The 23867-nt window shown below is 49.0% G+C and overlaps 1 protein-coding gene and 1 long non-coding RNA gene across 5 annotated transcripts in view; one reads left to right on the top strand and one right to left on the bottom strand.

Annotated features, from left to right (window-relative positions):
• LOC149853710 (uncharacterized) overlaps positions 1-23867 on the bottom strand; it is a 37580-nt gene that overhangs the window by 2002 nt on the left and 11711 nt on the right. For both annotated transcript variants that reach the window (XR_016438909.1, XR_016438908.1), the window contains one exon: positions 22889-23003. This is a non-coding gene — a long non-coding RNA (uncharacterized LOC149853710). The remainder of the gene's footprint in view (positions 1-22888; positions 23004-23867) is intronic.
• Positions 1-23867, top strand: part of SLC26A9 (solute carrier family 26 member 9) — a 38393-nt gene that overhangs the window by 713 nt on the left and 13813 nt on the right. For 2 of the 3 annotated variants that reach the window (XM_090025780.1, XM_090025781.1), the window contains exons 2-12: positions 10380-10522; positions 12661-12800; positions 13459-13569; positions 13888-14063; positions 15046-15210; positions 15726-15878; positions 16289-16371; positions 17983-18130; positions 19772-19885; positions 21866-21943; positions 22935-23030. In XM_090025780.1, the coding sequence (XP_089881906.1) occupies positions 10398-10522; positions 12661-12800; positions 13459-13569; positions 13888-14063; positions 15046-15210; positions 15726-15878; positions 16289-16371; positions 17983-18130; positions 19772-19885; positions 21866-21943; positions 22935-23030 (1389 nt within the window). In that variant the 5' untranslated portion in view covers positions 10380-10397. Of the gene's footprint in view, positions 1-1116; positions 1156-10379; positions 10523-12660; positions 12801-13458; positions 13570-13887; positions 14064-15045; positions 15211-15725; positions 15879-16288; positions 16372-17982; positions 18131-19771; positions 19886-21865; positions 21944-22934; positions 23031-23867 lie in introns of those variants that run through there. The other variant, XM_090025779.1, reaches the window with a different exon arrangement.

The raw sequence follows: 23867 nt of genomic DNA on the forward strand, positions 1-23867 counted from the left end.
CGGGGGGAGTCCGAAGAAGAAAACTTAGGCTGAAAATCAAAAGGTGCTTCCAGGCTTGTCAGCCTGGAGGAGAGTGTGCAAGCCATCTCATTTGTGCTGCTTGCGCCTGGGAGACCTACGCTGGACAGAGCCCTAAGCAAAGTGACCCCAGAGAACAGCCCTGCCCTGCACTGTCCCAAAAAGGTGCTTACATCTTCACGGACCATGGTCAGCAAGACAAAGTCATGGGGAAGGTACCTATGAACCCAGCTAAACCCTAAGTGCAGCTGCTGGGTACACAGGGGGGAAGCACTGGGGCTTGCTCTTTGCCTGACTTAGTGCTTGAGGTGGCCCCGTCTGCTATTGGGTGCTTGGCAAAAAATGCTTTCAAGAGCTAAGTGGGCAGGACTGGGCTGGGAGGGGAAGGATGCCGAGGGGAATCTCTGCCTGGGTTCATATGCTTAGGGCTGGGGAAATGCTCTCCTCTGCCCCTGCCTTTTGGGGAGGACAAGCTGTCTGACCCACAAGGTGTTTTTCCTTCTCTGGCATCAGGGTAGGGAGCGTGTGCCTTGGAGAGCTCTCAGCAGGCAGCCTGGATAAGAGCTTTCTCAGGCGGTGCAGGAATGCTGCAGTCTGCAAACTTGCTAATTCCTCAGACTTTCCATTGCCCATGTGCTCTCCAAAGGGCAGCAGCGAGATCAGTGCTACAGGTACACGTAGCTGCTCTGGGTGCTGGGCAGGCCCATTTTACACTTTACTAAGTCCATTTTCAGCCCTTTTCCCCACGGGCTGCAGACACTGCATCTATGACAATGGTGAAGGGATGGGGAGCAGGACAGACAGCTTTCCCAGGGCCAAATGCTGATGCTGTTGAAGTCCTTACAGTGTTTAAACTCTGCTTGCCAAGGGGCCGTGAGCCTTATCCCAGGTGCAGCACTGACTGCCCTCAGTGGTCTTGGCTCTCCATTGGGATCCAAGCCAGGCTGGTGCTGGGGGTCTCCTCATTTTAGTGGGCTAATGAGAAGGAATTTGTAGGCTTGCCAGCCCGCTTCTTGCTGGACAAGCATCTCCCTGACACAGGTTCCCTTGCCTTCAGTCCCGGCAGAGATCTGGAAACAGGACACTGAGCTCCCCTCCCATTTCCTGAGATGGGCCCAGCAGGGCTGAGGCATGCAGGTGAGGCAGTGTGTGGCAACGAGGCTGATAAGCAGGGACCACCAGTCTCCAGGCCCGCACAGCAGCACCTTTTCCCTGCACTGACGACTGACTTTAACTCCTCTTGCTCTCCGAACTGGAGCTCTGCAGTGGAGTCAGCCGGCCAGGATCATTTTGTCTTCCACGGGGTTCCTGCAAGGAGTGGTTCCCCCACCCTCCCCTCACCATTCCTGCTCCTGCTTGCCCAACAGGAGGCTCGCTGCCTTCTTCTCCCCACCTCCACTTCCCTTGCACTATGCCAGCACTTCTCCCCCGCCACGCCCCCGATGAAACTGGGACTAGATGCAGGGGTGGGGCTGAGAGCAAGTTATTTACACAAATCTAAGAAAGACTGGGCCAAATTCTTGTCTCATTTGCACAAGTGTCAATCCATCATAAATCCGCAGAGTGCAACAGGGATAGTCTGGGTTTACACCCAGGTGAGTGAGGCCAGACTTTGGGCCTTGGAGTACGAGCATTTTACCTAATAGCCTCCCTCTGTACCAAATGCTTTGGGTTCCCCTGCAGGCAGCCGGCCTGCCGCCTGTCTCGGTACGGTTACCAAGCGCAGAGCTCGTTCGGTTAGAAACTCCTGTGAAGTGGTACATCAAACATTGGCACTGGCCCAGCAGCCAGTGAGAGTGCAACACCCGAGCTGCTGCCTGGTGCCTGCTTGGGTCTTATTAGAAAGGGCCATCTGCCTTCTGGAAATCACCTATTAATGCTGCCAACTATTTAATCTGCACCAAAATAAAACACTGATTCAAAGCCTGGCTGCTGGGACAAGCACAGGGATGGGGCTCTTCAGTTTGGGCTGGAGAGGCTGGGGCTCAGATTTGTGAAAGTATGAGTTACAGGGGGGTGACATGGGGCTCAAGGGTGTAGGGAACCCCTCCCCTTCTTTTGCAGCCTGATTGCCTAGCTCAAGCTGTCTACCTGCGCACTGCCACATACTCCTCTCTCCATCCATCCATCCATCCGTCTCATGGCTTTATTAGGTTTCAGCCTATGTAAGTTCATGTCTCTCTGACTCAATTAGTCCCGGAAGTGCCACCCTGCCCTACCTTCTTCACCACAGTATTTGAGCACCTGCCATATAAAATCAATCAATCAATGTCAAGAGCTAAGTTCCCTGGTGGGCTTTGCTGTTTTCTGAAGAAAAATCTCCACTTAGGGTAAGGTATTTTGCAGCAAATCCATCCACTCTCTTCATAGCCATGTTATCTGGATTTTTCAAGTCACTCTTACAGTAGTACTCCTACGGCCATGTTTCTGAAGCATACAGTCCGGTAGCTGTGGAAGGGCTGGCTGCTGAACCCAAGGTACATCTAGACAGAGTAAGACAGTGCCCTGTAGAAGTAGCCCACACTAGCTCTGTATGTACTGACACCGGCACTGGCACTGGAAGCACTTTAGCCACATTCATGCATTGCTGCGGCTGGGCTAATATATACCCTGCTAGTCAGCACAGCTCATTTGCCCATGGCAGCTCTACATTAAGGCAGTTACATGGCTTCCAGTGCCGGAGCAACCACAGACAGAGCTACTGCTGGGTATCTCTGCAGGGTGCATGAGGCTGAAGTTGGTTCCTTAATCCTATTTCCTTATTCTCAATTCCCAGTTCCTTATTCCCAGTTCATGGTTCCTTTTTCAAAGCTAACCTTTACATAATTAGAGGTTGTTAGTAATAAATTAGACATGAGAAAAAGTTAGAATTCTGTTAAAAATGTAAATTTACTAATAGAACTGTAAAATGGTATCATGTATCAAGTACATAGCCCTAAATAAGGACCTGAGATTAGGTTGGGATTATGGGGTAAAGGTCACCCCAATAATGAAATTCAAAGTCTTGAGCATGTCTAATTCATTACTAACAATCTCTAATTACGTAAAGACTAACTTTGAAAAAAGGAATCAGGAACCAGGAATAAGAAACTGGGAATAAGGAAGGCAAGGTTCCTTGCCTGCGTATGTCCTTAGACCAACACAGCTACAACCAAAAACCCTGGGAATGAGGAACCAAATTCAGCCTCATGCAGGATGCTACCTTGCACTCCATAGAGATAACTCAAAGTGTTCTCCGTACATGTTCTCCGTACTGTCTGGTTTTCTTTCTTTCTTTTTTTTAAGCCTAAATTTATTAGTAAAGGGGATGATTTTTTCCTGACATAATTATAGCTGGTAGAACCATACCACAGACCCATTCTTAGGTCCTTTACACCCATATAGCTTATTTTTCTTGTGAAATAAGGTCCAGAATGAGATGTAGTAGTCTGAGTATTTCTACACTGTTGTAACTACACCTGATCTGGGGTGGCTACCTTAACTGTGCTGGTGAGGTTGTGTGTGTAACATGCCCAACATAAAGAGGCCCTGATCCTGCCCAAGTCCTCTAGATGGTACTAGCACACAAATAACACAGCAAGAAATATGAGGCAGGTGGATGGAGTGAGTTAGGTCAGTATTCCACAGCGTGGGGGAATGAATTACGGAGCATTCTTTTGCAACCATGTAAAGCAGAGACCTTCCCCAGTCCAATGCTACAAGAAACACAACGGAGGTGAAGGATGAGGGCACGGTGTAGGAGGGCTAAGGTGGGCTTTAATTGGCAGGAAAGAATTCACAACAAGGGGAGCGGCAATAGGAGCTAAGCACCAGTCCCTCAGCTCTGTGAATCTACACCATCCAATTGGCTTCAGTGGGGCGGCACAAATTTACTCCAGCTGAGGATCCAGACCTCAGCCTTATCTGTTGAACCACTGCAAGGAACCCTCCACTGACCTGGGGCCTGTGACTTCTACCTCATCCTTCCCCAAACCCGTCTCTCTGCCACCTCATTTCCACAATACGAAAGGAAAGTGGCAAGTAACCCAAAGTGATTTAAGCAGGCTGGGTGTTATATAAAGTCTTTCCACAGTCACGCTGGCCACTCCAGAGTCCCACAGGTGAGGACGCATCACCAGGGGCTCATCTGAAGAGAGGGATTAGCTCCTTGCCTGCTCTTGGGGCTTCCAAGGCATGTGCACAGCAATGCTGGCTCTGCCAGAGTTAGCATTAAGACTCATCCACACGCATGCCCCCTCCCTTCCAGCTGTGCTGATATCATTGCCTCATGAGGCTCCTACTGGACCACGGGAGGGAGTAGATCTCAGTGAACTGGTGCAGCTGCAGAGCTTGTGGTTACTCCTTCAGGGAGACAGAAAACGTTGGCATTGCCAGTTCAGAGGAACAGGAGCAATAGACCGGGCTTGGGCATTGCAGTCACACCCTTAACACCTCTGCTCGGCTTAGGATGTGCACAGGGGTGTCATAAGTGCCACTGCTTGTTGTCACACTGCCTCGGGAAGTGGAGGCAGAGGTGGGTATACAAGATTAATCTAGAGCTGGGAAGGGACCAGAGCTTGACCTTAGTCTGACATAAGAATTCAAGGAGAAAATGTGAAAGAGAAAAAAAGACGGGAGATAATCATGTGTTAAAAGACAAAGGTAAATGATTGGCATTTTTCCTTAAAACAACTTCACTTCACCCCATCGGGAGCTCCCCTGGAGGCATAGATCTTTCTTGGGGTGGGGTGAATTTGGACCTTTGTGATAAACACAATATGATCAGACAATCTGCAAATAAAATTGACTTCCCCAAGTATGGATTTATGCTCCCTGCTCTGAAGCATCCCCCTTGCCTAGACTCACCAGCACGAGAAGGTGTTCTCCTGCTGTTCAGTCCTATCAGCACTGAGTGAAACTCAATGTGACTTTCCTCTTCCCTGACACGGCTATCACCAGCGATAAAAACCCGGCAATTGTGTCAGCAATATGCGCGCCAAGAAAAAACTTGATGCTTGGCACACGTGGGAGGTCTTGAATTTGGCAGGGCACAAAGCAGCCCCTGGGGAGCTGCCTGGGCACTCAGCTGATACTCTGTTTGTATGACCTTATGGGATACTTTATCTCACCTTTTCCGTATCCTTGGAGCAGAATAGTTTTGCCTCAGACCTTTGTTTGCTCATAGTTCTACGTCATGGTTTAAGGATTCGGAGCGCTCCTTTGTTTTTCAAAGTCTAGGGCCAATTTATTGTCAGGTTGCTCATCACTTAAGGCCGAGGCCTTATTTCTCAGCGCACATCAGCTCCCACAGACGCAGGGATGACTGGGTCAGAAAGGCTCAGCCCCACTCCCCTACCTGATTTTCAATCCTGAAAATCCAGTCCCTTATTTGAGCGCCTGCATATATGGAAGCTGGCCGCAAGTAAACAAAGTAGTGTGTGGCAGCGCTACGGTTTTCTCCAGCCTTTCTGCTACGGTTCCCACAGACTGGCTGCACTGCCTCTGCTTGGCATCATGATTTATTCTAGCACTAAACCACATGCCCAGTTCGCCCCATCTTTTTCCAGCAGCTCCAGGACAGCTGGCTTCACCTTTTGTTCACCGTGCGGTCACATGGCTGCCGCTCTTTAGCTCTGAAATCTCAAAGGTTTAACCCGCTGTTTGATCTAGGGCAAGGCCATTGATAAGCCAACTCAAGAACTTGACTCCGTCCAAGATGCTGACATCATCAGCCTGTTTGTTTAAGATGGAGTTTAATCCTACGGATATTTTCTCCCTTATACTTGCCTTGTTTATTATTTCTCCTGTTTGCCAGCACTTTCGCTCAGCAGGAAGAACTTCATTAAAGGGCTGTGATATAACTAACTAATGCAGTCCCTCTGAGGGCAGGCATGTTACTTGGTGAGCAACAGGATTGAGAAATGAAGCTAGGAGAGGGTTAGAGTCTCACGTGCCTGAAACTCAAGCCAGGACCATTGAGACTAGAGTCCTTTGGCTCCACTTGTGTTTTAGAGGGATCAGCAGGGGACTGGGGAGCTGAAGCAAGCCCCAGCTGGGGTAACTGAGAATCTCGGTGAAGCCAGAAAGTACTATCCAGGAGAAACTATGGGCGAGGTGGGGGGGGCCCTGAGACTTCAGAGGGACCCTGGGTGGGTAAGACAGGGCTGGAAAGCCAGAGCAGATCTGTGGGTCGGGGCACTCTGCAGCAGACTCAGACTGCAACGAGAATCTGGAGCAAGGCTGGAGGTGGGGGGTGGAAGTTTCTGAAGTCAGTCCTGAGGGGAGTAAAAAAAGAGTTTGGAATAAGCCAAAAAGAAACTGAGAGTCCTGCCTAAGACCAAGGCCTGGGGCAAGCATGGACGGTGTTTAGGGTGATCCTGAGCCAGATTTCAATCTTAACAGGAAAAAACAACAGAGCTTATGCCAGCCGGAGTGCTGACCTCTGGCCAGCACTGCCGTGAATAAGCAATGATGCCCTCAGGGAGGAGCTCTTACTGCTGTTGCCTGACACCTTGTCCTATCACCTGAGCCAGGCGCGGTCCACGCTAAGATGGGTGACCTGCCGAGGATGGCCCGAGTTGTGTGGAAAGCCTTGCTCATCTGACTGAGTTAGCTCACAGCAGGGCTTGGTACTGGGAGCACATGCTGTCAGAAGAGCTGTGGCTTGGAGTGAGGGGTGAAACCAAAGTCTCAGTGCCAAGTGTGATCATTAATGCTCTTGTGGCACTTGTTGCAATAGTTGGGCTGCTAGCAAACATTTGTGCCCTGGCCAAGTTTCCTTCAGTGTAATTATTTTGCTGACCTATATTCCCTAGGCAGTTTCAGCCGTATGCATCATGCTCTACTTCCTGCCCTGGGTTCTTGTGCTAGATTGAAGCACATAAACTCTCCCAGGCTCCAACCCGGAGGCAGCTACATTAGAAGCAAAATTACTCTTGTAGGCAAACATTTGCAGATGAATCCCAAGTTTGACCAACTCAGTGGTAAAATTCCCCTTGATTTCAGCGAGGCCAAGATTTTGGCTGGCAGGTACATGGCCCTATCCCTGAGGTATGCAGTGCCTGAAAGGTGAAAACCAGGAGTTATGAGAGCTCAGGCCCCCTCAGGGCTAGGGTATAGGTTTGTAATGCCTTTGGCATGATATTTTCACTCATGACTCTGCCAGTGTCACCATTGTTTGGTCCATTAGAGAGAGCATCTGCACACAGAAATGGACGTGCAGGCCCCAATCCCCATTTACCCATACTTCTATTAGAACTGAAAATGCTTCAGGAGCAAGTGGCGATAGGACCAGACCACATTCAATACACACTCCATGAAGGAGACTCTTGGCTCATGACAGGCAGCATGGGTAGGGCCAAATAGGTCAGGGAAATTAATGAAACAACTGCAAAATCCCCACATGCCCTTAGCCTGCTTCCTGGAAGAAAGTGCTGCGAAGAAAACAGGGGTATCTGGCAGCTGCAGTGTAACCAAGGCTCACCAGTGCCACCTGCATCCTCAGGTCTGCTATTATAAAAATGACCCATTGTCTTTGGATAAAGCCTGGGGAAGGCACAGCTTTGGAGGCTAAGGGTGTTTGTACATGTAATGATTTCACGCTGTACATGTGACAAAAATTTTGTTCTGTGTGGCTTAATGCTGTCACACATTACATGTACACATGTTTTGGGGGTTTTAAACGAGTTTGCATCGTTGCAAACTAAACAACATCCCAATGTAGTTTAGATTGCACTGCTTAATTTCCCTAGAGCCTGCCTGGGTTTCCAGCACCTCATGTGTCGTCCTTGCCGCCTTCTCCCACTCCCAGCGCACCCTGCCACCCTCCTGCCATCCCCCTGTGCTGCCCCAGGGGCAAGCCAGCCCATTCCCAGGCAGCTCCAGGCATCCTGCTGGGCGCAGGAACCTGCTGAAGGCACAAGTGGTGTGGGGCCCCAATCCTTTTTTTCAGCGTAGCCTGTCTGCCTCTCCTGTGGCTGGAAGGCAAGCTGACAGATTAATGGCACAGATTAATGACCCCCCAGCCACGGGAGAGGTGGGCAGGCTCTGACAAAAAAAAAAAGAAAAGAAAAAGGATGGGGGCCCTCGCTGCTTCTGCCTTCAGCAGGCGCCTGCGGCCACCATGACAATGACATATATACAGTGACAGAAAAAATAAAACTCATCGTTTCAATTCAGGGGGCACAGAATGCAACCCTGAGGACTAAAACTCCGCCACGTGTATAAGCGCCCTAAAACAACAGATGCTTGTGCAAGCAAGGCACTGATAGATGCAATCCGGTAGCCTGCAGCTGCGCCACCTTGGGCCAGGATCTCATGCACTCTTGGGACTGGGCTTGGAGACATCTCAAAGGAAAACACTTTCTTTTTGTCTGAGCCAGTCCTGAGACAATGCCCCAGAGTGCTGCTAGGAGGTGCTGTGTTGTGGAGGTGGCATCTTTTGAACCAGGCAAAAACATGGTCCAGACCAGCTCTGCACTAAAAACTTCTGCCCATACAGCAGGGGATGATTTAAATGACATTTTTATACCAGCAAACAGTCATGATGCTAGTATAGCTTCTTTCATTTGGGGATCCAATAGGACCTATCCAGGTAAAAGCTTCTTCTTGCCAGTATTGACTGTCTGCACCAGAAAGGTTTCTCCATGAAGTGCTGCTAGCAAATTCTTTCTAGTGCTGACAAAGTCCCATCACCGACGATTCCTTGTACTTGTCACAGGAGTCAGGGTATGCCATTTACACTCTGCCCACATCACTAGCCTCTTTCCTCCCTGAAATGTCACATGGTGTCTACTTGTCTTGGTACATGCCCAGGCAGAGATAACCCTCTCTTGGCATGTGTGACCAGATTACTGGCACAGACCTACAGCCCGCAGTCAGACAAGGGGTCTGATCTCACCATTCACAAGACAGGCTCAAAAGAGATTGCCCCCCAGAAAGAAAGCTGATGCAGAAAACACATGGAGATTAAAGAAGTCCAAACTCATCCAATGACCTGAACAGTGTTATACCAGGGATGAAAAGGGACCAGAATGTTTAACAGGAGAAAATCCCATGCATCAATCCCAGAATTTTCGTGAAATAGCTCCAAGCCAAAATCTAGGCAGTGATGTTTAGCAACAGAAAAACCATTATTAATTTGCCTGTCACAGGGTGAGTCAAATCCAGACCCTTATATTAGGTTTCCTATAAAACGTCTGATAAAATGGGATCTAGATGAAAACTGCCACCTGCCTGAGTGTGGATTACGATTATGTAAAGCTCCAAGTTCGAAGGAAAAGAATTTTCCCTGCCAAAGTCAGGACCAATTGTGCTTCATGTCTTGAAACAATGGTCCAGGGAAAAATCTGTGTGGCTCCTCTCAAGTGACTGGAAACAGTGTCTGTTCACTCCAGGGAAGGATTTGCCCAAAATATCCAGCACACACAATGAGCTTTCAGCTATCTGTGATTCATTTCACGATAATATATGCTCCCTAAAATAGCAGCTTCTTTCCCATCACCTCCTTTATTTGTGGACTGGACAATGACATACTTAAATAAATACCAGACAAAAATACCTTTCTTAATTTTTGTTTCATACCTGTCCACTTCCTCCTTCCATCCCTAACTCATCCACTCATAATGGGTCTCCCCTTTCCTCTGATGGTACTGTTTATAATAAAGTCTGAGCCTTGTGGTATCTATTAACTTCCCCTTGTGACACCTCAGCACCCAACAGAACTGGTCAAACAGGTCATTTTGGCATCATTATCATTCAATTAGGTCAGCCACTGCTACATGTCTGTGTGGGACAAGAATCTTCCCAGCTCTCATAAGAAATCAGTCCATGGCAATGATCAAGGACAAGCAGTAAGCCTAATTCCCAGTGCAAAACATTAAGGATCCTGAATGTAAATGGACACGTAGGTGTAAGCATGTAATATCTGCCACTGCACGTGGCCCACAGATGTACAGCCTGTGAAGCACGGCTAGCCCCACCCAACCTGGTGAAAAGGAGTCTTGGAAAAAGTCAGGTGACTTGCCCATAGCTGAACAGCAAGTCACTGGCAGAGTGAGGATTAGAACCCAGAACTTCTAGTACACACTCCTAGGTTATACTGACACAGTTATTAGCATCGTTAGGGAACAGATGACAAAAACCCACTTAGCCTGAGCCGTGACGACCCATCCCAGAAACAAGCTACTCCTCTAGAAGCATGCCTATGCAGGAGAAGGGAGGTATTTAAGGGAGGGAATATTCAGTCAGGAGGAGTTCCTCAACGCTGGGATTAAAAAGGATATAACAAGTCCCATTTCCTCCTGCTGGCTAGAACCTAACTTGGTGGCCTGGCCACCACTGCTAACTCCAGTTTCTGCGTGTTTGTTTTTTAACCTTGGAAGGATTTAAATGACACGAGGATGAACCAAACTAGGCCACGCTATGTCATCGACCGTCCTGCCTATTCTGTTGGGGTCTTTGATGAGGAGTTTGAGAAGAAAAGCAGAAGTTACCCACTGGGAGAAAAATTGAAAAACCTTTTCAGGTAATGTTAAAAGCTATAGACACTCTCTGGAGTATGCTATCAGGTCAAGTATGGATCAGCATGTAGGCTTTTCTTATGATCGATATGTTTCGTGGGAAATAAACACATTTGCCAAAAAACAGATATTTTAAGGCAATAAATATTCTCCTGTGGCAGTGGTGCTCAACATTCTGGCTTTGTGGACTGGATGAGTGGCTTGGGGCTGGGGTCAGTATGTGAGCTAGTTCCAGCATGGGGTCGCATGGGGTTAGCATGCAGGTGGCTATGTATGGCCACAGAGTGACTGTGTGCGCTGGCCTGATCTAGCTTGTGGGACTGTATCATCTAACATATGAAAGCTATGATAATTAATGCTGCCAAATTTCTGGACCCGTGGCGAGCTCCAGGGGCCAGATGACACAGCCCTATGGGCCAGATTTTGAGCACTGCTATTCTTTGGCATTTACAATCCAGGTACTGCAGCCTTGGGCTGGGACTGGGCACCTAAAGAGGAGACTGACCAGAAAGCGATTATGAGGAGGGAGAGTTTTTAAAGGCATAAAGAGTGGTTAGGCAAACAATTCCAGCCAAAAGTCAGGAGAAACCAGTAGCTTAACTACCATTTATACCTTTGGAAATCTTCCCCAGAATCCTCAGATTCTTGATGGATAAAGAAACATCAAGTAGTATTGCAAAGTGAGACATAATAGCTGGTTCTATTGCATGAGCTGAAACAGATGCAAGATTAAACAACCTGCATGAGTAGTAACAAGAAAACTAGCTTTTTTGCTCCTCTTTAGGAATCAGAAAATGCTATAGATGACATAAGTAAGCCTATGTGTACTATTTTTTACAGACTTTGTAGGCAACATTCCTTTAGTTAGTTGTCTGATTGTGAAATAAATATTGACGTTTTCCAGAAAAGAATGATCCTGGAAATTACTGTCTTGGAAATGGTGCTTCAGCTCCAATTCCCCTCCCTACAAGAGAACAAATATTGCAAAAGACAAAAAGGGAAGGTTATCAGAGAGATAAGCAAATCTGCCATGTGGTAATAAGGAGGAAACTTTCTCTGGCCACAGAAACGTGGTGGCTATATTTGCTGCTGAGTATCCATGAAACTTTAGCTTCATTTTTGTTTGGATTTTGGATGAACGTTTCTGCTGGTTCTCAATTTTCTGTTTGGGTCAGCCCTCCCTGACCTGCACCCAGTCGGGTGCTAGAAGGGAGCCAGGACTTTCATTCTTAGTTACATGAAGGCAGAGTTTTCCAGCTTTGACAGTATAAAGGAGCCTTAAAATTGTCTGAGATGTCCTTGCAGGAATATCCGCTGTATCTGGGGGTCTCTCATAGTCACCAGAGTGGATCCAGACAGTGGCGGAGCACATGGCCAAAATGGCTATTCCGTACTTCCCCGGCCATATTGTAGGCCAGCCTTATGTATGCTCTAATAGAGGGGGCTGGACAGGATCCTGGAAGGTCCCAGAATACAGGCAAAGAAAAAGGGGGCTTCAAGCTACTTGAGCTCTCTCTGAACTCACATACGGTTCTGCCCCCAGACCATAGCCCTCAGCCTCACACAGGAGTGCAATAGCTGGGCATCAGGACCTGGAAATTGTTAGCTAGCTGAGCACTGGTATTTTGAGTGGACAGGTGCTGCAGAGTGCCATGGGAGGCACTCTCTGGAAGGCAAGAAGACAATCTAACCATATACCGAGGCTTAGACACTAATCCCAGTAATCCACTTTCCTTTTCCAACGTGTCATGCTCATTCCATGCTGAATAGAGGTGCTCCCTGAAAAACGTCTCCCTCCGTACCGCTAGTTGAAGTAGAATTGAACAAATGTTTTAAAAACTGACCTAGGACCAATCTTGATCCAACTGCCTTTCCTCCAGAGTTTGAGGCTGGTTTGGATAAATGCTTCTGGTTCTCTCTCTCTCCTGCATGGTTAACAACAGCATTACAGCTAAGCCCAAAGGGTCTGTGCATCTTTGCCGTGCTCCTTGTGTCAACATCAAAACCAGGGTGTAAAACACTATTGCATCAGATGAGTGGCACATTAAGCCTGCCTAAAAGACCCAGGACCATGGTTATCAACAGAGGAGAACTGCATCCTGGGTAGCTCCTCTTTCTGAATTCATGTCTCTTTCTCCTCTAGATGTTCATCATCCAGATGCAAAATCATCCTCTACAGTCTGTTCCCCATACTTGTCTGGCTCCCCAAATACAAAATCAAGGACTACATTTTGCCCGATGTTCTCGGCGGGCTCAGCGCAGGGACAATTCAAGTGCCACAAGGTGAGAAGATGTTCCCTTTCTCTGTCATTTGGGCACGGTGTAGCAGCTTCCCCCACAAGCAGTGATGAGAAGGTACTACAGCTTCTTATCAAGCTGCAGTATACCATAGCATCTAACCATTCAAGGGCCTTGCTCTGATCAAGTCCTTACATGATTGATTTCATCCCTTAGGCTTGGCATTATTGGAAGTAAAAAAATGTCAGTTTAGCAGCAGGCTAAGCTTTCTTTCCCCTCACTTCTGGCTCTTCCTCGTTTCCCTGTAGGACCTTTCTTCCTCTCCTCATGGGTCCCCAGAGGATCACATCCTTCTCCCATATCTGGAGAGAGTTAGTAAACTGCACTTGCCACAGTGCCTTGGCAGCACTGACTCAGCAGCTTGGTGGAGGTTTCTAAGTCCCACTAACAGGATGAGTTGGCGTGGGTCCTGCCTCTGTATTCAGGACTGTAGATCCAGCTGCCTGGAGTATGTATCAGCATACTCCATTACAGTCTCTGATGGACGTTCTGGCTTCTTCTCCTGCAGCACCTAGTCACGGTCAGAGACAAGCTACTGGACTTGACTGGCCTACTGCTCTGTCCTAGCAGGACCATCCCCAGGGAACACAGAAGATTTACTTTAGCTATCTGATCTGAAGTCAATGTCACTTGTATTTTTCAGGCATGGCCTTTGCACTACTGGCCAGTCTCCCTCCTGTCAATGGGCTCTACTCCTCCTTCTTCCCCTTGATAACATACTTCATCCTTGGTGGCATCCACCAAATGGTCCCAGGTAAGTTCCCCTTTTCCAGTTCTGGATCTGAATGCACCCCAAGTCCATTTGTTTGTCAAGGGCAGTTCCTCTGGCTCTGCCAGGTCCCCAGGGACAGTGTTATTTATCAGGCCTGCTCCCTGGGGCATTAGGAAACATACCCGATTCCTGGTGCTTGCCATATTGTACCATGGTGCCCTGATAAACTGCTGCCATTTCCCCACATAGAGATGACAGCACTGCAGGGTGGGTGATTCCTGGTGGACCGTCTAAGACACATTATGGAATGGGATGATCTGCCTAAAAGTCAGTCACTGATGCTATCATTTTGACCTGAAGGGACCTTTGCAGTCATCAGCATTATCGTTGGGAATGTCTGCCATGAGCTGGCTCCTGAGTCTGACTTCCAGTACTTTAACCATACCACCAATGAGATACATGTCAACAACACTGCCATGGAGGCAGCCAGACTGGAGATCTCAGCCACATTAGCTTGTCTGACGGCCATAATACAAGTAAGAATGCCTTTGCCTTGAATCTATTCCCTGTTTGGGTCTAGCCTAGCACCCCTGTGAGGTTAGACACTGACTGTTCCTGCAGGACAAGTGCTTGTCATCTGGGGATGACAGAGGCAGCATGGGCAGGAACTGGGGCTGTTTCTGCGTTGGGGGTACCTGGAAACAGCATTTGGAAAGGTCCCACGGTCCTGACCTGCCTGTGGTCCTGGGCAGCACTTCAAACCTGCTGGACCTCTGTTTCTGCAGTCATGGGCCCCAGTGTAGGGACCTGGATAGAAAAATCCAGCCTACATAAATTTTTCTGAACAGAAAAGAAAGATGCTGAGGTCTCCATTCTTTAGTCATGGTTTGCAGCTCACAACTGCTGGTCTATTTTCACTGCAAGGACATTGTGCATGGGAATGCACGTGGTGGGAGTGAATTAAACTTGTGGCAATGCCCAAGGGGAAGCCATAGGAGGCCAGGGGTGTGCTAAGGACCATGGTGACCATGCCGGTTTTCCCCTGCCCATATTCAGAGCGTGACTGGCTGAGCCATTCTCAGTGCAGATCCAGGATCAGGGGATGGGGTTGTCCATAGCGGCACAAAACTTCCCTGATCCTTTATGCAGAGCTACTTGTATGTTTGAGTAATCAGAGAGCTACACAAAAGCCCAAGCACCAAAGTCACAACCAGGGATTGCACAGAGCAGCATTCCAGGCACCCCCTTGTTCTTTCCTATCCCAGGAGGAGGGTGGAGGTCAGAGAGAAGCCTCCACGTGGGCTCTTTGTTCCTTTCTGGGCTGAGTCTCCATGGGCCAGTTACACCTGCTCTGTGTCCAGGCTATACCCATGACACAGCACTAACCAGGTGCTCTACACTGGAAGAGCCAGTCTGGTACATGAAGTATCTCTCCATGAACAAGCTGAAAGATGCTCTTTGGGGATGGATTGTTTCCAGTGGCTCCTCAAAGTGACCTGTCTGTCTGTCCATCCTTAGATTTGCCTGGGCTTTGTGCAGTTTGGCTTTGTAGCCATCTACCTCTCAGAATCTTTCATCAGGGGCTTCATGACCGCAGCAGGGCTCCAGATCCTCATCTCCGTGCTCAAGTACGTCTTCGGCTTGAAGGTCCCATCTTACACCGGGCCCCTCGCTATTGTCTACGTAAGTCATCTCTCTGGGGCGTGAAGCTTCTCGCTGCGTCTTGACCCAGCACTAAGCACGCTGCCAATTCTATGCAAACCACTACTGAATGGTGATAGAAGCAGAGGGCTGAGTGCGTACCTGACTGTGTTGCTCCTAGCTCCCTCCACTTGTACCAAGGGGCACTTGGGCTATGGATGCACTGCTGAAAAACATAATTCATACTTAGCCCTTGGCTGACAGTTCCGAATTACAGGTTACTGTAGACTTAAGAGGGTTGACCATTTCACAAGGAATATGAATCCTCCTGTGCTGGGGTAGGCACCTATCTCTAATTAGTTAGGGACCATAAAACCTTCTCATCAGGCAGCTTATTCTGTCCCTGGGATGTCTTGCACCTTCTGCTGATGCTTCTACTACTGGGCACTTTGGTGCCTGCTCTTTATGGACATTGGTGCATCTGGCAGGGTGTTCTCTGCCTGGTCCCTGGCCCCTCTCTGTGCCTCAGTGACAGGTCTCTCCTCTCTCCCCTCTAGACTTTTATCGATATTTGCAAGAACCTCCCCAAGACCAATGTGGCCTCCTTGGTCTATGCCTTGGTCAGCGCTGTGCTCCTAATTATTGTGAAAGAGCTGAACCTCAAGTACATGAAGAAGATCCGGGTGCCTATCCCAATGGAGATCATCATAGTAAGTGATGCCCAATTTCATTCATCCTTTGTTCCCAGGAAAGGAAATCACCCCCTTAGCTCCTGCCAGCCTACTCAGGAAGGTGCATCTTCAAGGCAAGCAGCGAAAGAGGCTGGATTCTAGTGCCCCCATATACTGATACCTAGTAAGGCAGGATGTTATATCCTGAGTGCCTCAGAAGAGGGGAAGCTGTCCAGGCAAACTCAGTCCTAGCATAAAAGGACACAACCCACATGGAAGAGAGGAGACTTTTCTCCTACTTAGGAAAGGATGGGCTTTGACCCCAAGCATCTTGTTCTCTACTGCAGTAAGCACTGGTACAGCCAACCTGAAATGCTAGGTGAGGATAGTGCTGGTCATGGATCCTGCTCCTTCCATTTACTTCTCTCCTTTTCTCTCTGTCATTATAGGTTATAGTAGCCACTGCAATCTCTGGCTGCTTGGGAATGCCTGAGAAATACCACATGCCAGTTGTTGGGAAGATTAGCATGGGGTGAGTATGTGAACTCGCAAAGGGCTCCTTCCCTCTGGACCCGTGCTGCTCCTGCTGGGGCTCCCTTTCTACAATCTGTGATACAGATGCCCATGTCCCAAAGTGACAGACTGTGAAGGACAATGACCCCCACAATGGGGAATGCAGAAAGGGGGACAGTGTTTCATTACCACTTGTTTCCCCCTGTCTGCCACTCCCCATCGACTTTGCTACTTTTCCCCTGGTTAACTCTTAACCCTAGTGCCCTCCTCCAGGGATCCCCCATGGCATGGGCAGCTGGTGCCTCTTCAGTCAGGGGAGGCATGGTCCCCACCCTGGCACCAGTCAGTGACCCAGGGCAGGTCCCCTGGAGCTGATCGTGCTGACCGGGGTGGGGCGCGCAATCTCACTCACCAAAGAGTGCACTCCACGTCAGGCCATGCTCCCTGTTTAGGCGACAGGCAGCGAGACAGGCAGAAGCACCAGTGGCCCCCGCTCCCGCGAGTGCCAGCCAAGGAGCGGGGCCACCAGCAAAAGCTCTCTAGCATTGCCAACCTGACGTTTTGGGTTTTCCCATATGGTGGGAATCCTGTGGCTTTGCACAGCTCTGCAAAGAATCCTTGTACCCATGTTATTTGAAGACTTGCAGAGCATTATAGATGTGATCTGGGAGGCAGGAGGGAGACTTGAATTATTTAAAAGCGTCCGGAGGGTCACGTGTATCATTGTCCCCGTGCTGAAAAATGACAGTGGGGTGCTTTGAACTAAAGCTCATCAAACCAGCTTGTTTAAAGCATCCCACTGCCATTTTTTAGTGCAGGGATGCTGATACCCGTGATGCTGAAGTCTGCTGGAGTGCAGTAATTACCATGCTTCAGCCAACTCGATTAACAGAGCATGCTCCGATGCACTGTAATCACAGTGCGTCACAGCAGCTTCCCGGCACATGTATAGGAGCCCACAAGTTTCCAGGTGCTTTTTAAGTTACTTCCTAGACACAGCTATATCCTTGTTTATTATGCCAGCACAGGAATGGTGATTTGTAATTACAGCAAGCACTGTGCACTGCAGTCTTGTGTTTGCACAGCTTCATCACTGTAATGACATGGTGGCCTAATGGACTAATTTAGGGAAAGCAGCGGAGAGACATTTCCTGCTCTGAGCTGCTGATTTGTTTCATACTGGTTCATATGCCATGCCTTTCACCATGCAATCTAAGCCTGGGGAAAAATCCTTTTCCTGGAGTATTGTTGGTGTTTTATAAGTGCTCAGAGAAGCCTGGGCCCTCTCCAGACACCAGTCTGAGAAGTCAGCTAGCCCTGCTGCTATTACAAATTATCACTCTGTGGTCATTCAAGATCTTCCAGTCTTTTATTGCAAGAACCCCAGCATCCTGCAAATCCCAGTTGGAATTCACCCACTTTAATTCCCCCACAGCTTTTGTGAGATGTGCCATTCTTCACTTCTGTTGCTGTGCGCTGTTAAACAGCTATTGTGTTTCTCCCAGAGATGGCTGTACTTAAGAGATGGATGAAGTGACCCCTGTATAGATTAGCCAAAACCCTACACTATTGGGTCCTTCTCCACACCTCTGAGTACTGATTACTTTTCTCCTCTGTTCCTCCGATGCAGTTTCCCAGCCCCAGTGCTCCCTCTGGTGAGCAAGTGGAAGGATATGATCGGCACGGCTTTCTCGCTCGCCATTGTTGGCTACGTGATCAACCTGGCTATGGGGCGGACCCTGGGAACCAAACATGGCTACAACGTAGACCCCAACCAGGTAACATTTACTTAAGCGTCACAGTCGTGGCATCGTCCTCTAGACTGCTGGGTGCAACAGGTGTGAAAGCAGGAGTTTATTTAACAACTTGGAAGCCATAAAATTTAGTTTGTTTGTTTAAGATATGTGTATTTCTTTCCGTAAATAATGATGTATTGTAGGGTTGCTGATCAAAGTGGAGCTAAGTGCACCGTAACTGCAGATAGATTTTCTCTGTGCCAAAGGAAAATGATTCAGAACTGGAAAGAGTAGTGGGTTCGATTGTCATGTCTTACTTCGCCTCCACCACCATCCCACTCGCTCCCCAATTTTCCCTCACTCTTCCTTTTTTCACTCCTGGCTCAGTTGCAGGGTACCTCAGCCCAGGCACAGCACCAGGTTAATACTGCTATGCTGTGTCCAGGACCCAAACTAGCTCAGGTATGTCTACACAGGGCTGAATTGTGCAGTGTGGACATGCCCCACATGCCAATGGGAACTGGTGAAAATGCTGACCTATGCATCATAATGTCTTCCCTGTGGAATGGGAAAAGTTTAGTCAAGGTTATAGCTAGTTCCTCAGTTCATTGAAACTGATGTGTGTTCAGAGAAAAGAAATCAAAGATGAAACCTGGGTTTCACCTGGATTGAGTGGGCAGAATAAACCATGCTCCAGTTATGCTAGGTTTCTGTCTACGTCCTTTCCCACATTCCAACCCTGGTTTTCTTACATGATTGTTTCCCATTTCATTCTCTCTCCACATACATGTAGCATAGTTGGACCACCACTGTGAGGGTCTACACTGCTGTAAACCAGAAATAACCCACTATTTGAATGACGGGAGTGTTACTGAGACCAAGTCTGCTCTCACATATGATGGTGTACACAGGCAGTCAGACTGAAGTTAGCTGCAGTGCACCACTGCATAATCAGGGATCGTGAGAACAGAGCCAGGATCAGCAGCTCCTGGACACCTTTCACATTTGCACTCCTGGACCATTTCTGATGTTAGAATTGCCTCCTCAGGGCCAGGCCCACAGCAGGTGAAAAGCAGTGTGTCTCCACAGAAGTCAGTAGTTACCTCTACTTCCATGAGCCAAGGCTCTGTCCCTTAAGACTGATGTAGGAAGTTTTTTTCATTTCTTTGGAATGTAATGAGGGAAGGCCTGTGGCTGCTCCAGCTGAGAGTCCTGGATTCCTTGGAGACTGCCTGGACACTACAGGAAGCAGGACAAAAAACGATCCTCCCTTGTATTCAGAAGCACAATGTTGGTTTTCAGTAACCGCCAGGCATGCCACAGTTTTCCTTTCCTTGCCTGCTGCAAACAAAGCCTTATTAACAATTTGCATGCCGATCAAGAGAAATCCCCTGATCTGCCCTTTTCCCATACACAGGAAGATGTGACTCAGAAAATCTAGGATAACCCTGGGATTGGCAGGAGCAATCCTGGGGCAGGAAAGAGCCTGGGGGAAAAGGCAGAAATGGGACAGGGTGGCAGATCTCTGCAGAGAGAATGCAACCCACGTAAGAGGTGGAAGGGAACCCTGTGTGACTTATTTCTCCCTGTCCTGTAAAAGTGCTGCCAGATGGAGCTGATTGAGAGGGCAAGAAGATGATGCTTTGTCCCTCCTGAACAAGCCTATTCCCCTTATCTCCACAGGAGATGCTTGCCCTGGGCTGCAGCAACTTCTTTGGATCCTTTTTCAAAATCCATGTGATCTGCTGTGCTCTGTCAGTAACCTTAGCTGTGGATGGAGCTGGAGGAAAATCTCAGGTGAACGCTTTCTCTTCGCTAGTAACTGTGACTGCCCCACCATGATGGCGGCTGTGGCAGCAGTTTGTATGAAGGGCAGTAAGGGCTGCTACCTGAATGCAAGTAGCTGGAGCCAATCCTCTGATGAGACTCAGCGCCAGATTTGCTGACTCCACTGCAGCTAATCTAAACTACCTCATTTGGCTTGAATGAAGTCACTCCAGATTTACACCACTGGAGCTCAGAGTGAACTTTGGTCCTGGTATTTTCCCAAGGACCTTGATAGCTCATAGGACAGGTAGCATATGCAAAGCTGTTGCTCTGTGCATCGATACTTGGAATCCAGCCTGAGCCTCTCACTCACTGGATCATGTTACTGTCTGATGACTGTCTGGTGACCTTTAGGTGAGGTGAATGCGTTGGTGCTCAAACTATTTTCCCAGTGTTAAGCACTAACCTTACAAGAAGCATTATGTGGCAAGGCACATTTGGCATCTGCCACTTTAAGGGCAGAAAACAGGTAGCAGCCAGGTGCCTGATGGGTGCAGCCATTTTGGACCCAGGGATACAAACTGGGCTCAGTTTGCTGTAGAAAGGAAGGAGGAAACATCAGGCTGAGAGGCTGTTCCAGCTTGAGTTGGGAGGTAAGGGTGGGGACTATGGGGAGGAGGTAAGCCCTTGTCCCAGGTAAGATATAAAACTGCACCCTGTTGGGGAAGGGTGGTCTGGTGGGGCTCCTAGTGGCATGAGAGCCCCCAGGAAATGCCAAGCCAGCTACTTCCCTGGTGAAAGGTAGGGTGGGGTGCCTCAACCCTGGTCCCACATCCCTGGTGGTGTTTTAGCAAGCAGGGGGAGTCCAGGGCTTGGTTAAGGAACCCTGAGGCAGACCTCAGGCTGGAGGAGGGACCTGGGGCTGCACCCAGGTGGCAGAGGAAAGCCTGGGGGTATGAGCCAGACCCCATGTGAAAGAGGCAATGAGTAGAGAGACCCTGTGTGAAAGAAGTGACGAGCAGAGCACCCCTGTGAGTGGGGAGAGCAAGGAGGCCTAGTGGAGGCATAGTGGCACGATGGGGGGCGCTAGGAGTGAAACAGGCCTACAGTTGTACAATTGCTCAGTCAATACTCGGGTGAGGGTAGTGGGAGATGCCCAATAGACTGTGCCAGGGCTGACCGAGGAGAGCTAAGCCCAAAGCTGGGTGGCATGAGTGTGGCATCTGAGAGAGGGCAGTATAAAAGAGGCTGGGTGAGAGCCAGTGGAGTGAGTGGGACCCTGGTGAGAGAGGGGTAGCATATGAGTGGCCCTCTGGGGCTGTAGAAAAGAGCTGTAACTGTGTGCCCAGTTAGCTATGGCCATAACCTGGAGAAGTAACATCTGTGAGGCATGGGACCTGTGTAGGGGCAGTCTGAGCAGGTATTAAGCCCCTGTCAGCAGGGCAAGTAATGGGTAGCCTCCAGCCTTAGTAACAACTCTCATATTTTTTCCATCAAGGCATGGCAGGCGAGCGAAGTGGGTGGTTACCCCAGAAGCAGGACAGCTGCTGAAGACCTGATGCGAAGGCACCCTGTTACACACTACCATGGCTAGGGGTCCTGTTGGTGGGCATGAGAGAGGGACAAAACACTAAAGGCTATGGAAGGGGTCCTAAAGGCAAAGACCTGACAGGCTTGAAAGCCTCCGGGATCAACAGCTCCCATTGACTGCCGTGGGTGCACAGGCTGAGGAAAGAGCCTCAGTCTCTGGAGCTGCTAATCCAGGAGACTTCCCTATTGTTTAGATGCACTGTTGCTCACATGCTGAGTGTAGGTGGACACCTACCAGGTGGGCAAGTGCTTGGCGAGGCCATAGCACTCAAATACTTGGAGGGACAGGAAGAGGAAGTGGCAAGAACCCTGGCCCTTGCTGGAGCCACTAGATACGTAGTTGCTGCCCCTGGCCCTCAGTTCAAGGGGTGACAAGGTTCAGAGGACCTGAGTGCCCTCTGACTGCTTTTCTATCCACAGGTGGCAAGTTTCTTTGTGGCACTGGTGGTTATGGTAACCATGCTGTCTTTGGGGACTTACCTCTATCCCCTTCCAAAGGTAAGTACACATGACCTGAAGGGCTATGGCAGGGAACACAACCTTTCACCCCTGTGGGACACAGTGGGGTACGGCTAAGCCTCTTATTCTGGCATCCTTTATTTTGCAAATCAACTGTTTCTAGCCAAATCCCATAAGCCTTCCTGCTCACTATGAATGAGCATTAAGGTAAGAGCTATCACACAGCTGTATGCAGTTCTATTAAACATCCCCCATGAAATGCACCTTGTATTGGAGGTTTTCCTCAAAGTTTTACTGAGTGAACCTGGAACAAGTGTCAAGAGCATATGGTAAGTTTAGGGGAAAACCCAGCAGACGTGGGGGTGGGGATTTTTTTGAGATTTGTCTAAGCTTGTGGAAACTTGAAATTCAGGAGTAGTGAAATGATGGGACTGGAACAATGAAAGAGGTCTGGGTCATACCATGAGACCACTGAATCCCTCATGAGGACACTGGGCCTAATCTAGTCTATGATATTAAATCCAATCCAGAGGAAATACTGGACCAGTTGCCTTTTCTCCTGCCTTGGGAGGCCTACTATCCAGTGCTGGACAAACTGTTGCCACTTATTACAAACCAGCTAGCAGCCACATTCAGCTATCAGTTGTATTTGTGGAGCAGCCACCGCCCCCCGCCCCCGCCCAAATGCTGGTGGTCTACAAACACAGAACAAAAAGATGGCCCCTTCCCAGGCAGCATATTGCACAAAGCCTACATAAACCAAACCACTGCAGAGCAAAGTGTGGAAATGCCATCTCCTGCTACCCCTATGGCAGAAGTGGTGAATAAAACCCATTCACTTGTGCCTCGGGTTCAGGAGTGACGTTGGTGAGCTTCAGCCACTGCTGACCTTTAGCACTGCACCTCAGCTGCAGGCCTGAGAGAAGGCAAAACTGTATTCAGGCTAGCACTTTTTTCTATTGGGTGATGGGCCGTAACACTTACACTTTTCCTGTGGTTGGGTCTGAGCTGCTGTCCTCTTCCTTTGCAGTCTGTGCTTGGAGCCTTGATAGCGGTGAACCTGAAAAACTCCCTCAAGCAGCTGGCAGATCCCTTCTACCTGTGGAAGAAAAGCAAGCTGGATTGTGTGAGTCCTCCACAACAGGAGCCCCAGACAGGGCTGGGGAGTCGGCCTGAGTTTTTCAGTAGGAGAAAACCTCACCCCTACTTGGGGCGCAAGGCTAGCAGAGGCCTAGCCATGAACTGAGCCCTCCAACCAAGGTTGCAATAGGACTTGCATGGTGTGGCACTGTCACTCTGACCCCCTGCTAAAGGCTGGGTTTCACTCCACCAGCACAATGTCTGCGATGTGTTGCTGATCAGTGTTTCCTGAAGATCACAAATACAGGCAAAATGGCCAATGTGTCTGCTCTAGCTGAGCCTTTTCGCACACAGTCTGGGTAACACAGACGCCTGAACTACTATTGCTGCCTCCTCTAGTTTAAATGCCAATTAACGTTTAGAGGCTGTTTCCCCAGAACTAGCCAAAGCAGCCCTACTCAATATCTGGGAGTAGTGACTTGAAACTGAAGAGTGTGTCTCCAGGGGCAAGGGAGTCCTTCAGGAAAGATAAGGATACCAGGCACTGGTTGACACGGACCCTCCCTGGTGGTCTGTGTGGGAGACTGGAATTGGGAAATGTCTGACATAAAGACCTTGTTTGAACAGGGCTCATATTGATGACAGGCTGTGTATAAACTGGGCCAGTAACCTGTGGAATTCCAAAGGAACAGTTTATTGGCAAACAAGAAGGCCAAAAGGGCTGGCCTGAGTCATCAGCAGGCTTCCTAAAACAGTGTAAATGGAAGCTGGAGAGGAGCTGGGCCATGCTTTTAGCAGGGGTGAATAGTTTAATATGGCACCTAACAAAAGCGCATTAACAGAGGACTTGGACTTGGAGAGCTCCCTCAGGCAGACCACACTG

This window comes from Crocodylus siamensis, chromosome 13 (genome assembly GCF_052110815.1).
Source record: "Crocodylus siamensis isolate JL-2025a chromosome 13, ASM5211081v1, whole genome shotgun sequence".
Classification (NCBI taxonomy): Eukaryota; Metazoa; Chordata; order Crocodylia; family Crocodylidae; genus Crocodylus; species Crocodylus siamensis.